The 12,186-nt window shown below is 43.2% G+C and overlaps 1 protein-coding gene across 4 annotated transcripts in view; it reads left to right on the forward strand.

Annotated features, from left to right (window-relative positions):
• Positions 1-12,186, forward strand: part of zmiz1a (zinc finger, MIZ-type containing 1a) — a 103,248-nt gene that overhangs the window by 67,623 nt on the left and 23,439 nt on the right. For all 4 annotated transcript variants that reach the window (XM_061745109.1, XM_061745112.1, XM_061745111.1 and 1 more), the window contains 3 exons: positions 4,829-4,937; positions 8,253-8,366; positions 11,596-11,701. In XM_061745109.1, coding sequence (XP_061601093.1) covers positions 4,869-4,937; positions 8,253-8,366; positions 11,596-11,701 — 289 coding nt within the window. In that variant the 5' untranslated portion in view covers positions 4,829-4,868. The remainder of the gene's footprint in view (positions 1-4,828; positions 4,938-8,252; positions 8,367-11,595; positions 11,702-12,186) is intronic.

Raw genomic sequence — 12,186 nt, forward strand, 5'->3', positions numbered from 1 at the left:
GAGGCCAGCACAGCTGAGTGGTGTTGATTGGCCTGTTTGAAAACACATGCACTGCAGACAGTGAGGGAGAGAAGCTCTGTGCACTGGGATAAAGTGTCGCTCTGTGCCGTGCCACACTGCAGCCCAAACCACATTAGAGCAAATGAATCCATTCCACCTCCTGTTATGGCAGCTCCCACACGGGGCCCCAGGAAGGAGGAGGAGGAGGGGAGACAGAGAGAGAGAGAGAGCGGGAGGGAGGGAGGACAAGAGGCAGGAGGGCTGAGATATGAGGGACTGGGAGAAGAAAATGATAGAAGAGAAAATGGAAGGTGGTGTAAGGGTAGCCGCATGCTGGGTGGCTCTAATGATGTCTGAGGGCTGCAGGAAAGGAGAGTAAGAAAGCACATACAGTAGAGGTGGGGAGAGGAAAATCTGCAGCCATGCAACTAAAGATGATGAAGAGGAGAGAGGATCACCCACTGTGTCCAGAGAGCAGGAGTAATAGTTGTTCTCCTTTTGATAATGAACTTGAGCTCTGGCCAAACTTTGAAGCAATTGCTTTTTTATGTTACTCAACAATGTCCTCCACACTTTACCTGCAGTAAAGCCTCCGCTTTAGCAGCCGGAGCATTAAAACCTCGCCTAATATTCCATTTTCCATCTTCTTAGGAAATCACCTGTCATTATGAGGAGAAAATCTCTAATGTAAGGAATGTGCTCCCGCTCCCTCAAGGGCCTTTGAAACCCATTCAAGCCACAGCTATAAAAATTTAATCATGGAGTAAAGGAAAACAGCTACAGGATGTTAGCCTTGAAACATAAAGCTCACAAGTGACTGCAGTGTCGCTCTTAATACGGCCGTTTAGGTATCAGTGTTGAACAACGTCCAGCAGGTTCATGCTGTAACCAATATGCTCAAGTCATATCGCTCCTGGAAAAACTCCCCTTTGAGCATAAATGATTCTTAATTCATAGGTAAAAACCAACAAAAGAAGTCGTAACAAAGCCTCAAAAAGGTTTTGTAAGGAAACAGCGTTCTATATCGACTTTGAAGTGGTCATAGTGTGCTTTTTGGGTTTTTCCGCCTTTTCATTTATGTTCATGCGAAAAAAAGAGAAAAAGGTTTCTCCTACACAGAAAGAGTATTGCCGAACGCCTCTATTATGTATTAACATATAACACAACCCGCATCAATCGTAAAAGGCAGACGTTAAACAAAGGTGATGCTGCAGTGTACACGATACACTCACCAAACCCACTAACCCCTACGGATTTCAGGTTTTTTTATACACATTTTGTATTTCATGGCATGTTTTGGTATGGGAAGGGAAGTCTTTAATTGCATTTGATGATTAGTAGAGATACATTTTTACATTGATAGGATCAACCTACCGTGCTACTGACAGTAACTGCATAAAGAGACCACATCTTCATCTTTATATAGTGCACACGGTAGGGATGGGCGGTATGGACTAAATAATGTATCAAGATCATTTCTGGCATTTATCCCGATAACGATAAAAATGACGATAAAGAAAATACCAATTCAACTCCAGCTTTGTAACTATAAATTTATCACCACATTCAGTCTTTGGAGCCCCCAAAACACTGCTCTAAAATAATACTAAATGCTACTAAACTACACCAATTAAATTGAATTAATAAAAAAACAATTAAATTAGTACACCTGTACTGCAAAACTGTAATGACTCAAGCTCCTCGCTCTCATATCCTTCTTTCTTTCTTTCTTTCTTTCTTTCTTTCTTTCTTTCTTTCTTTCTTTCTTTCTTTCTTTCTTTCTTTCTTTCTTTCTTTCTTTCTTTCTTTCTTTCTTTCTTTCTTTCTTTCTTTCTTTCTTTCTTTCTTTCTTTCTTTCTTTCTTTCTTTCTTTCTTTCTTTCTTTCTTTCTTTCTTTCTTTCTTTCTTTCTTTCTTTCTTTCTTTCTTTCTTTCTTCCTTCACGTACGTTGTGCGTGGATTTAACACAGAACCATAAATCAGACTTTACACTTAAACATCATCAACGGGAATTTATCATTTTTACCGCGAGATGACAAATTCTTACCGTGGGGAATTTTTTTGACGGTTTATCGTGAACGGTAAAATATCGCCCATTCCTAGCACACGGTTGGACTGGTGTCACGAGCCCCACCGGCTGATCATATTCATAAAGCAAGCTGCACTTGAGAAAGGTGACAGTCATTTGCTTGAAATTAGAAATCACTTGTGCTGTGAGTGATCGTACACTTGGAGCGTGTGTGTGTGTGTGTGTGTGTGTGTGTGTGTGTGTGTGCTGATAATGATGAGATAATTTCAACACTCTTATTTTTTTTCCCGCTCTAAGCCCGGCCCTTCTTGTCCCCTTCCCGCCATACTCCAGTGCCTTTCATATTACCATGCTTTTGTTTCAGAGCACTTATTTCTTGCCCCACTTCCCCCAGCTTGTTTTGCTCTGCAAAGAGAGAGGGAGGGAACAAAAAAAAAAGGAAATGTGTGAGCGTGTGTTTGCAAAAGGCAAGAGAAAGAGACAGACGCTTCCTTGGATGAAAGTATTACTTGTGGTTTGTTACCCGTCTCAGATTCGTAGCGGCATCCTCCCACTGTTGTTTAAAGGGCGGCTTGTAATGTGCACATTATAATTGGAGGTGTAATCCTCTCCTTTGCACCTCTGGTAAGCAGCGCTGTGAGTGTAGCTGATTAAGGTGGTAGGACAATAAGATTAAGCACAGCTGTTTTCTGGACTGTGCACGCTCAAACAAGGATGGAGAAAGTGTAACAATTCTGCAACAGAAAATAAATATCCATAAAATAGAGTAAATAAAGAGTAAATGAAATTTAGATACAAGTTATTTTTCAGGTTAATGAACCATCTGAAAATTTGTAATGGGAAAAAAATGACCTTCTTATGATCGTGTGGCAGATTGTTTTGTCTGTAACGGTAAATAGAGAGGGCTGCGTCTGTTGGGCAAAAGAAGGAGTCCAAGCCCGTTTCCACTAAAGCATCATCTGTTATGCAACACATTTTTCCCTGAATGGGGGTGTGGTGCTGGAGTGTCTGTCAGCCAGGACCGTCGGTCTGTCAGGTGGATTGAATTCTTATCTCGGTTACGACACCCAGCCGGCCGTTTCTGCCTCACTCCTTTCCCTCTCAGAACCCGAGGGCCTGTCTTTTCATCCAGTAACAAAGCCACTGCGTGTTTATGGTAAGAAAGGTGTGTGTTTGTGTGTACGTACGTGTGTGTGGGAGTGAAGGGAAGGGGGAAAGAAAAAGATGTCCTCAGCTTATAGATGCATTTATCTCCATCCCACACCCTTCTTTCTGCTTTTCAGTCTCAGCTTTAATGTATTAGGACAGGAGGAAAAGGAGTCGGAGGAGGAACGGTTAATCAATAGCCACAGGGTCTGATGGTCAGTGCTGGACTCGAGCAGGCCCTGTTAGCGGTCTGTGGAACGGTGTGGCTCCTGTGTGGGATTTGTAGCACTTGTCAGGGCTTAAAGGAGCCCTCTCTGGACCACTTGCTCCAGGTGGAGTGTGTGAAAGAGAGTCTGGTTAGCAGCGGGAGAGGGAGACATCTGCTGGTCACCACGAGCCACGACAGCGCAGCAGAATTAGGCCACCCAAAGTTATGGTCATGTTATTTATTGTCACATTGGCACCGTGCCCTGCAGCGTTCACATTTAGCCGTCTTTGCAGGGACTCATTAGCACGTAAGCTGACGAGTGGCTGTCCAACTGTTTGACAACATTTGCTCCACAAGTCCCTCTGAACTCGTGCAAACACCATGTTCAGTGATGTTTAAGACTTTGTAAGTGCACTTCAGGTAATTCGACTCTGTTAATGCTTAAAGCTGAGAGGATTAGTATTACAGACTTATTCTCAAAGTGCTCCTTTGAAGTTTTACCTTTTTCTCTTTATTAAAGTGGAGAATTCAAGCTTTTGTGTTAACATGCTCTTAAGTGTGTGCGTGTGTGTGCTAAATGGGAAGAAAAAATAGATTGTGCATATATGCAGTACTGTCTGCAAGATAAGCACACCAGACTGAGTGTCACACATGATTTGGCTGAGCTCTCTGCTGCTTTCGTATTCGTTCTGAGGCTCAGTTTCTCTCAGCGGGGAATCTTGGGGGACCCTTTATCAGTACGGAGCAGCTTTCTAGATCCCTGCCCCCACCCCCACCTGTGGTTCCTCAGTTGGCCTTTTGTGTGGAGGAATGTGGGGCGGACCAACACTGATGAAGATAAACACCGAAGGATGGCAAGAGATGGAGGCCAGGCTGGCAAACCAGCACGATACCTATTAATCCAGACTCAATCCGTCTCTTTGAGATGGTCGGAGTAGCGAGCACAGGGCAGATTGTTCTTGCCGTCGCTGCGCGCTGCTGCATCTGAACCAAGTATACAAAGAGAGAAAGGGGTTCCGTGAAGCTGAAACTTTTTCTTTTTTTTTCTTAGATGTGACATGAAGTAATTCTTTACCTCACACTAATAACTCTACATGTGAGGTGTGCTCCTCCTGAGGGGCGTAACAGCTCCGTAGGTGCAGTGTGTGATATTTTTCTTCCACAGGCAACAAAAAAGAAGCAAACTTTCCTTTCAGTTTCATCATGTTTCCATTTAGTGTTAACTTTGCTGCTGCAGTGTTGCTCGGTTTTATATATTTGCCAGAATTATGCGCTTGAGGCACACCGAGCTCCTCAATGAGTCGGTGTGTAAACAAGCAGGCTTTTCTATTTGAACATTTGTCAAGCTGCTAAAATGCTGTTTGAACTTTACAGGCTATAAACTCTGCACACGGGGGGCCTGACAGTTCTAACAGATGTACCTCTCCTCCCCTTCTTCTTTTACAGAGTAAAAAACTTTTAATGGAGTCCCGGTAGAGGCATCAAGATGAACACGTTACCATCGATGGACCGGCACATCCAGCAGACCAATGACAGGCTGCAGTGCATCAAACAGGTGTGTGCACAGAGCTTTGGAGTCATGCTTTCATTTATTTTACTGTGATGCAAATGTGGACTCTCAGGAGAAAGGCAGGCGAATTTTCTTACGTTACTTTCTTCTCTCAGCACCGTATTTGGGCATCAGTATGTCTGGCCATTAGCTGCAGTTGCACAGATCATGTTGCACAGGGTCACAGAGGGAGGCAGATCTGGCAGTGAACACAAGAATAGACTTCAAAGCAGCATAACAGACTCCACTTCTGCCTCTTCTTCCCCCTCCTCTCCTCTCCTCTCCTCTCCTCTCCTCTCCTCTCCTCTTCTCTCCTCTCCTCTCCTCGTCCTGTGTTTGTCTGACTCTTGACGTATGGCAGCCCTTGTTGTGGTTTTGCTTAAATGCTTCCTTGACTGTCAGCTTTCGGGAGGCTCCTCACAGACAGATACAGACAGACAGAGAGACATTACCCAGGGCTACCGCCTCTGCTTGTGATTAATAGTCTGCAGAACTCATAGACTGCCTGACTAGCTGGCTTGCTGTCGGCATATTTGTTTATAATATGTGGGTGTGATCCTTTATATCTCCCAACATCCATATGACACCGTGGCTTTGAATGAAATCAGAGAACGATAAGGCTTTCAGCCTGCAATTATGAGGTGACACATCCATCTTTCTTTGTTTCTGCCGTTTAAATTCCACGATGTGAACCTTTTTCTCAACAGACTTGACTCTTTTACCTTGAGTAGGTTTAACTAGCTCCTTTTACATGGGTAGAAATATCGTTGTTCTAAAAAGCAAGTCAAAGCAGGTTTATTTGTGCAGCACATTCAGCAACAAGGCAATTCAAGGTGCTTTACATAATCAAAACATAAAAAGTTGTTATGGATTTCTTAAAATTGGAAAAAATAAAGTTTACAATGAGAGGTTCATTAGAAAGGTTCTTCTCGAGCTGGCAACCATTTATTACCTATTTTGAAAATTTGAGGGTAATTCCAAAGGACTGAGCTGATGTCTTTGTTTCTTGTTGTTTGTTGTTTTTCATTTTTCTATCCCTAAAAACAGTAACAGCCCAATTACATTGGTATATACCTCTGGAGTGTTTACTAGTATAACTTGTGACTGCTACTGTAATTGCTAATTATTGATCTAAGAAATAATTATTAATCTCTAGATAACCCATCTTGGTTTCGTTCTCACTTTATTTTCTTATTTAAGTTTACAGTCATTGCACTACTACTACTTTTATGTCACTGTATTAGTATTTTTTTTTTTTTATTTATTTACTATTTTTTTTTAATTTTATTGTTATTATTTGTTTTATTTTTTGTTTATTTTTATTTATTTTTTGCTATTCCCAAAGGAAATTTAATGATGATAACCATGGGGGGAGGGATGGGGAGAGGGAGAAAAAAAAAAAAAGGTATGTTCATCTGTTTTGCTCTGTATTTTGGAAACAATCGGCCAATAAAAACATATATCAAAAAAAAAAACATAAAAAGTTAAAAGAGAGGGAGGAGGGGGGGGGGGGGGTCTTCGGAGTTGTGTTCCTGCGTGTCAGTTATACACCCTAAATGGGCTGATTTAAAATCTCTAGCTTTCTAAATGTTCTAATTGTAGTTTGGTTTATAGACTCCTCTTCTCTGGCTGTAAAAGAGCTCGTAGTAAACCTGACTTCAAAGGGGCTCGGCTTGTCAGTGAGCTCGGAGCTTGCAGCGGCTCTGCCAGCAGGGTGTTGTTTTGGTTTGGGGAAAGCCGCTGGCTCCGAGCCAGGCGTTATGCTGTTATTCACCAAGCCAGGTAGGCACCGCGCAGCCTGATCTGAGGCCCAACTGGAAAGTGGGTAAATCAGCCCGTCATCTCAAGGGGGACAATCTGTCAAACGTCTGGCTCTTTGTGTGTGCTAAAAAACCCGTCAGTGTTGCTGCCGAGCCCCCAACCCACCCCGCTCTTGTCCTCAGCCAACCCTCCCTCCACAGCAACAATAACAGGAACAACTCGGGTCTTATCCTCCCTCCTAAACTCCGCTGTCGTCCTCCTCCTCCTCCTCCTCCACGCCAGAGTCGAGTCTCGGTTGCCGAGTGCTGCAGAAGGTGGAGCTGTGAGTTCAGATCTAGACAGACAGCCCCTGCTGTGCTAGTTCTGATTCCTCTCGCGCTGGAGGCTGAAACGCCTTGCATCAAGCAGCAATAATGCCAGATCATATCACTCATCTAGAACAGGCTCCTCTCCTCCCTGTTACCCAACAAGAGCATCTCTCACTTTCTCTCAGTCTCCCTGCTTTTCTTCATTATCAGTCAAAGCCCTTTGAGAGTCTACAGCCAACTCTATAATTCTTAATCTTCTCATCACAAAAGATGAGTCACTCAAGGCCTCTCTTGAAGCCCGTGATATGACTGGAGCCTCTCAGAGATTTTCTCTGTGGGCGAGTACCAGTCCTGACACATCGCGTTCGCAAACCAAGAGCCCCTTTTGTCACACATAGCCAAAAAGCTGCCCTTTGAAAAAACGCTCACCCCTGCTGCCCCTAAAGACAATAGTTCGGCCCTCTCCGCAAGAACGCAGAAAACAAGACGCTTCAGCTCTAGATGAGAATAATAAATGCTTTCAAGTGGGCTCAGTCTTGCCAACTGAGCAAGCTGCAGCTCTGCGCCATTTCAGAGCTATTAACCTCCTGAGCCGTGAAGAAAGGGAGCCCAATTTTAAAACCGCTTATTGTGTCCTGCCAGCCTCAGTAGCCCTCAGACACTGGGAAGAAAAGACTCGACTGTTTCAGGCCCCAGTGAACAAGCAAGAGAGACAGACAGAGACTGAAAGAGATTAGACGACACATCAACGGCTCCCATCGAGTCTGCACACATAGCTGCCAGGACCAAGGTTGTTTTCTTTGTGCACAGCCAAGTCAGCCAGTGGACTTCTGGTGCCGAGGCTCCGTTACACTCTAAAGCCCGGTGCTGAGGGGAAGACGGAGAAGGAACGCTGGAAGAAACGCCGTGGTTGCTGTGTGGGTCATGGGGGAGAGGGATGGGTGTTGCCAAGAGAGATTAACAAGAAACACTGGCATCATTGTTGATATGGGTGTGATCATCTTCCCACAATGCAGCACGGCCCTGAGTGGGCGTACATTGGAAAGAGTCAAGGTCCTCACAGGGTTGTGCAGTAATACAAGACATTAAATCAAGGCAGTTACAAGGAAGAATGCACCACTGCAGAGCAATTTGGTTTCAGTGTTTTGTCTAATTTGTACTCGACATCAAAAAAGGAATAAAAAAAGCAAAAAACAACACTCATTATTTGTCATTGTGTCTTAACGGCAGCCTCCTGTCTTTGTTTGCCCAGCACCTACAGAACCCGGCCAACTTCCACTCGGCTGCCACGGAGCTGCTGGACTGGTGTGGAGATCCCCGGGCCTTCCAGCGACCTTTTGAGCAAAGTCTCATGGGATGCCTGACGGTACGCACGCGCTAATTATGGTTTTTGTTGAGTTTTTCAGGTGCTTTTTAGGAGACACAAGCAAAACAGTAATTAGACGTGCTTGGAGGGAAACAAAAAAGGCTGATGTGTCCACTTCTGCATATGCGTTGAACTTCTTTAACCCCTCTATCTTTGACTTGTCCTAATTTACCCTGCAAATTATATAAAACATTTTTCAACTTTATTGCAGACACAGGTCCATATAAAACATAACACAATATAAAACGTATACAAAAAGAAATACAAAAATATTAAATATACATCTATAATACATACAAGCTATTGCTTGTAAAATATTCAATTTATAAAACATACAAGCTATTGCACGTATGCCACCTTAGCCTAGAGGTGAATCTATAACAGCTTTTCAATGGGCTGACTAAAGCTTCAATTATGTGGTTCTCTGATTTGTCCAAACGACACATAAAACCAAACATCAACTGCCTTAAGAGTGCCTCACAAGTTGGCACTCTGTTGGACACAAACAATTGACTGGCACTATGCCACCTAGGAACACGCAGCAGCAACCTAAGTGCATCATTGTATGCTACCTTGAGCCTCTGCATGCTCTTTTTCTTAAAGTTAGACCACAAGTGAGCAGTATATAGCGGTGTGATGTAGGTTCGAAACAGGGAACACTTCACAGAGTCAGAACACATATAAAACTTCCTGATAAGCATGTTAGCTTGAGAATACATTTTACAGCGCTGTCGATACAGGTCTTTGTCATCCGTCCAGTCATCAGAAATGACATGACCTAGATATTTAATTTCCTCACACACATCAAGGGGGCTGTCTGCCAAATAAATGAATAATAAATTAAAAAAAAAATGAACTTCACAGTGATATTACACTATAGTTTTTTAACAACTGGTTAAAAAACGGTTCACACAATCCTCCATCAGCTGATGCCTCTCTCCAGAAACACGTCACACAAACATACACGTGGAGAAAAGGCGCGAAGAGATTTGTGCAGCAGCCAGACCCCTCCCGGCTTTCACGTCCAAGTTCACCAGCTACAACCTGGGCACATGACCAGAGAGCCGGCTTCCCCCGGCTTGTTTTTAAAACTCTCAAACACGAGCGTACACACCCGTGTGAAAGAGTTCATGTGCGTCACGCTGACGTCACGAACCAGCGGCAGCGAAGGGCGTCCTCGCTGGGTCTCTTCATGTCGCTGATGTCAGTACAAAAACATAACACTTGAACACACTTCAGGGATGAAATCCAGTTAAACAATACACATGATCTAAGTTCTTGGAGGAGCCAGACAAAGTGGTGTTTATATAAAGTCTTTTAGTTCAGTTTTTTTTGTGTTTAGCAGATTCAAGGTGCTTTAATGTGTCTGAACTCAAAAGCCTGCATTTTTATTGACAAATCATATCGATTGTTTTGCACATTTCTCCTTTTATTCATTATTTAAGCTCCATTCATCACAAATTAAACACAAATAGGGTTCACGGACAGTGTGTTACACACAAAAAAGACGGACGTTCACGGACGCTCCCGACATTCCCGACAGCTGGTCGTCATCACTGGCTTGGACTAAGAGTTCTTGGAAAGTCTTGAATATTTCCCATATTAAGCGTTAAGATCAGTCTTTGAAAAACACTGAAAGAGCATTGTTCCCAGCTGAAGTATTCACGTGAGCAAACAGATAAATGCTCATTAATGTGTAAATCACAATAAAAGCCTCTTAAAGGCAGATAAAGAGCTATACAATGGAGCCCACCGCCGAGATCCCCCTCAGCACGGGGTTCTCTCCATCAGCTAAATAGTTTCGTCGGACTCAGAGAGCAAACTGCTGCTTATCCGGAGAATTACTGCACGCAACAAGACTGAGCTTTTATTTCACGGATGTGGTATCGGAAATATATTGCGAAACAGCTCCTCAAATGAAATTCACGGCTCATGTGGAGCCATTTCTTCCGTTTGGCGGGTCGTGCACCCGGTCATCCTGTCATCCATGGTAGCGTCATGTCTTTCTCTTCACGCATACTTTAATCGAGTGTGTGGGTACAGTCAGCGCATGCAGACAAATAAATTATTTCTGTCTCTCGTCCCACGCCTTTTTAAAAAAACAAAAAAATCACCCACATGGTTTATAAGGAGCTGTCTTTCACAACCACGAAACGATCCTTTTAATTCTTTTCCTCTAGCAAAGGCATGAACACAAATATGAGTGGCCCACTAACCCTTCAGTAACTCCTCTAGCTCAGTTTTCATATTGACAGGACTATGGGCCTGGATGTACATCCTCAGAGGGAGATTAAGCTGAAGAGGGCTTATGAGGTGAAACACTGTTAAATCCGTGTTGAATCTATGCTAGCCTCTGTAGCTGGCCGGCTGCCTTCTGCAAAGTGTAGACTCACTCACGCAAGCAAATAAGCCATTGACAGCAACTTGGTTCGCCCGTTTGTCAAAACAGTTTGCACAATGTGGTTTTTGTCTAATAGATTGTTTCCCAAATAGCGCCAGATAGATGTAACATGACTGGAAATGTAAAATTGTATATCATCATCTCTTCATTAAAATAATCCAATAAACCCAACTGTTGACATGATTTCCACAGTTTTTCAGCCATATTATCTGTCACTGTTAAAATGCACGCCAGCTCGACTTCTTGATACTTCCTGATGTGTGTTTTGAGATGAAAGAAATAGGGGTTCTCTTCCGATTATGGTCCACCCCAGTCTTGCAAGTCAGTCATAACCCTGTTACCTTGTTATGTTTTATAAGCCTCTGGAAGAGCAGTGTAAATGTCAGCTTCTTTTTTTTTTCTTTCAGCTGGAGCTCTAATTAACTATAGTATGACGTATCCATAAACCCATTATTTCAATTTTTTCCCCTAATCTGTTTGGGTATTTGAACTTTGAGCCGTTTCTTGCACTTCATAGGACCAGAGCAGACTTGTTTGAGTATAACTTTGTAGAAACTCTGCAGTGAAGTTCTGCAGGGCGACTGTGGTTTGGCTCTGTCACCTCTCTTGGAGGAGGACGCTGTCATCAGACTCATACCGACCGTGCATGGATCACTGGAGCAAACCAGACTGCAGACTCCACATTAATCTCACCATGTCTCGTATGCGCGCACGTGTCCACAGGATGTGTAAAAAAACATACTTTCTGTGCTTTTACAGATGGATTGATAGATTTGCTGTAGCCTGAAGAACAGCTGTTACATTCTTGATCTATTGCTCTTTCTGCAGGTGGTGAGTCGCGTCGCTGCTCAGCAGGGGTTTGACTTGGACCTGGGCTACAGGTTGCTTGCTGTGTGTGCTGCCAACCGGGACAAATTCACACCCAAGTCTGCTGGTAAGACCTTCCAATTTAACAAAATACAAGCAGATGCATGCTCATCCATCATCCCATTTACTGCTGTTGACTTGTAAGGCAGTAACATAAAATCTCACCCATAAAATCACAGCTGAAAGCTGCTGTTTACATGTTCTACAAACCGAGAGAGTAGTTTCTTAATTATTTTGTTCCTTTCAAGGCTTTAAAAACATATAAATTTGCATGTTAAAGCCATCATAAACCTGTGGTTTGGAAAAGTTTCTACCAGCTACTGCAACCACATACATCACACAAAAAAGCCCATGGAGCATTATAATGTCAAGATATTTTTAGTTCCAATTAAACATTAATGTGCTATTGAGATGAGCTGTCTGACTGGTAGCCCTAGAAAAAAACTGTCTACTCAACATTGTTTCTGCACAACCCCACACTTGTATGTGCCTGTGTGCATGCACTCATGTAGCAGGGGAGAGAAAGCAGTAATGCTATCCTCAGACATTTAT

This window comes from Cololabis saira, chromosome 17, assembly GCF_033807715.1.
Source record: "Cololabis saira isolate AMF1-May2022 chromosome 17, fColSai1.1, whole genome shotgun sequence".
NCBI classification, from domain to species: Eukaryota; Metazoa; Chordata; class Actinopteri; order Beloniformes; family Belonidae; genus Cololabis; species Cololabis saira.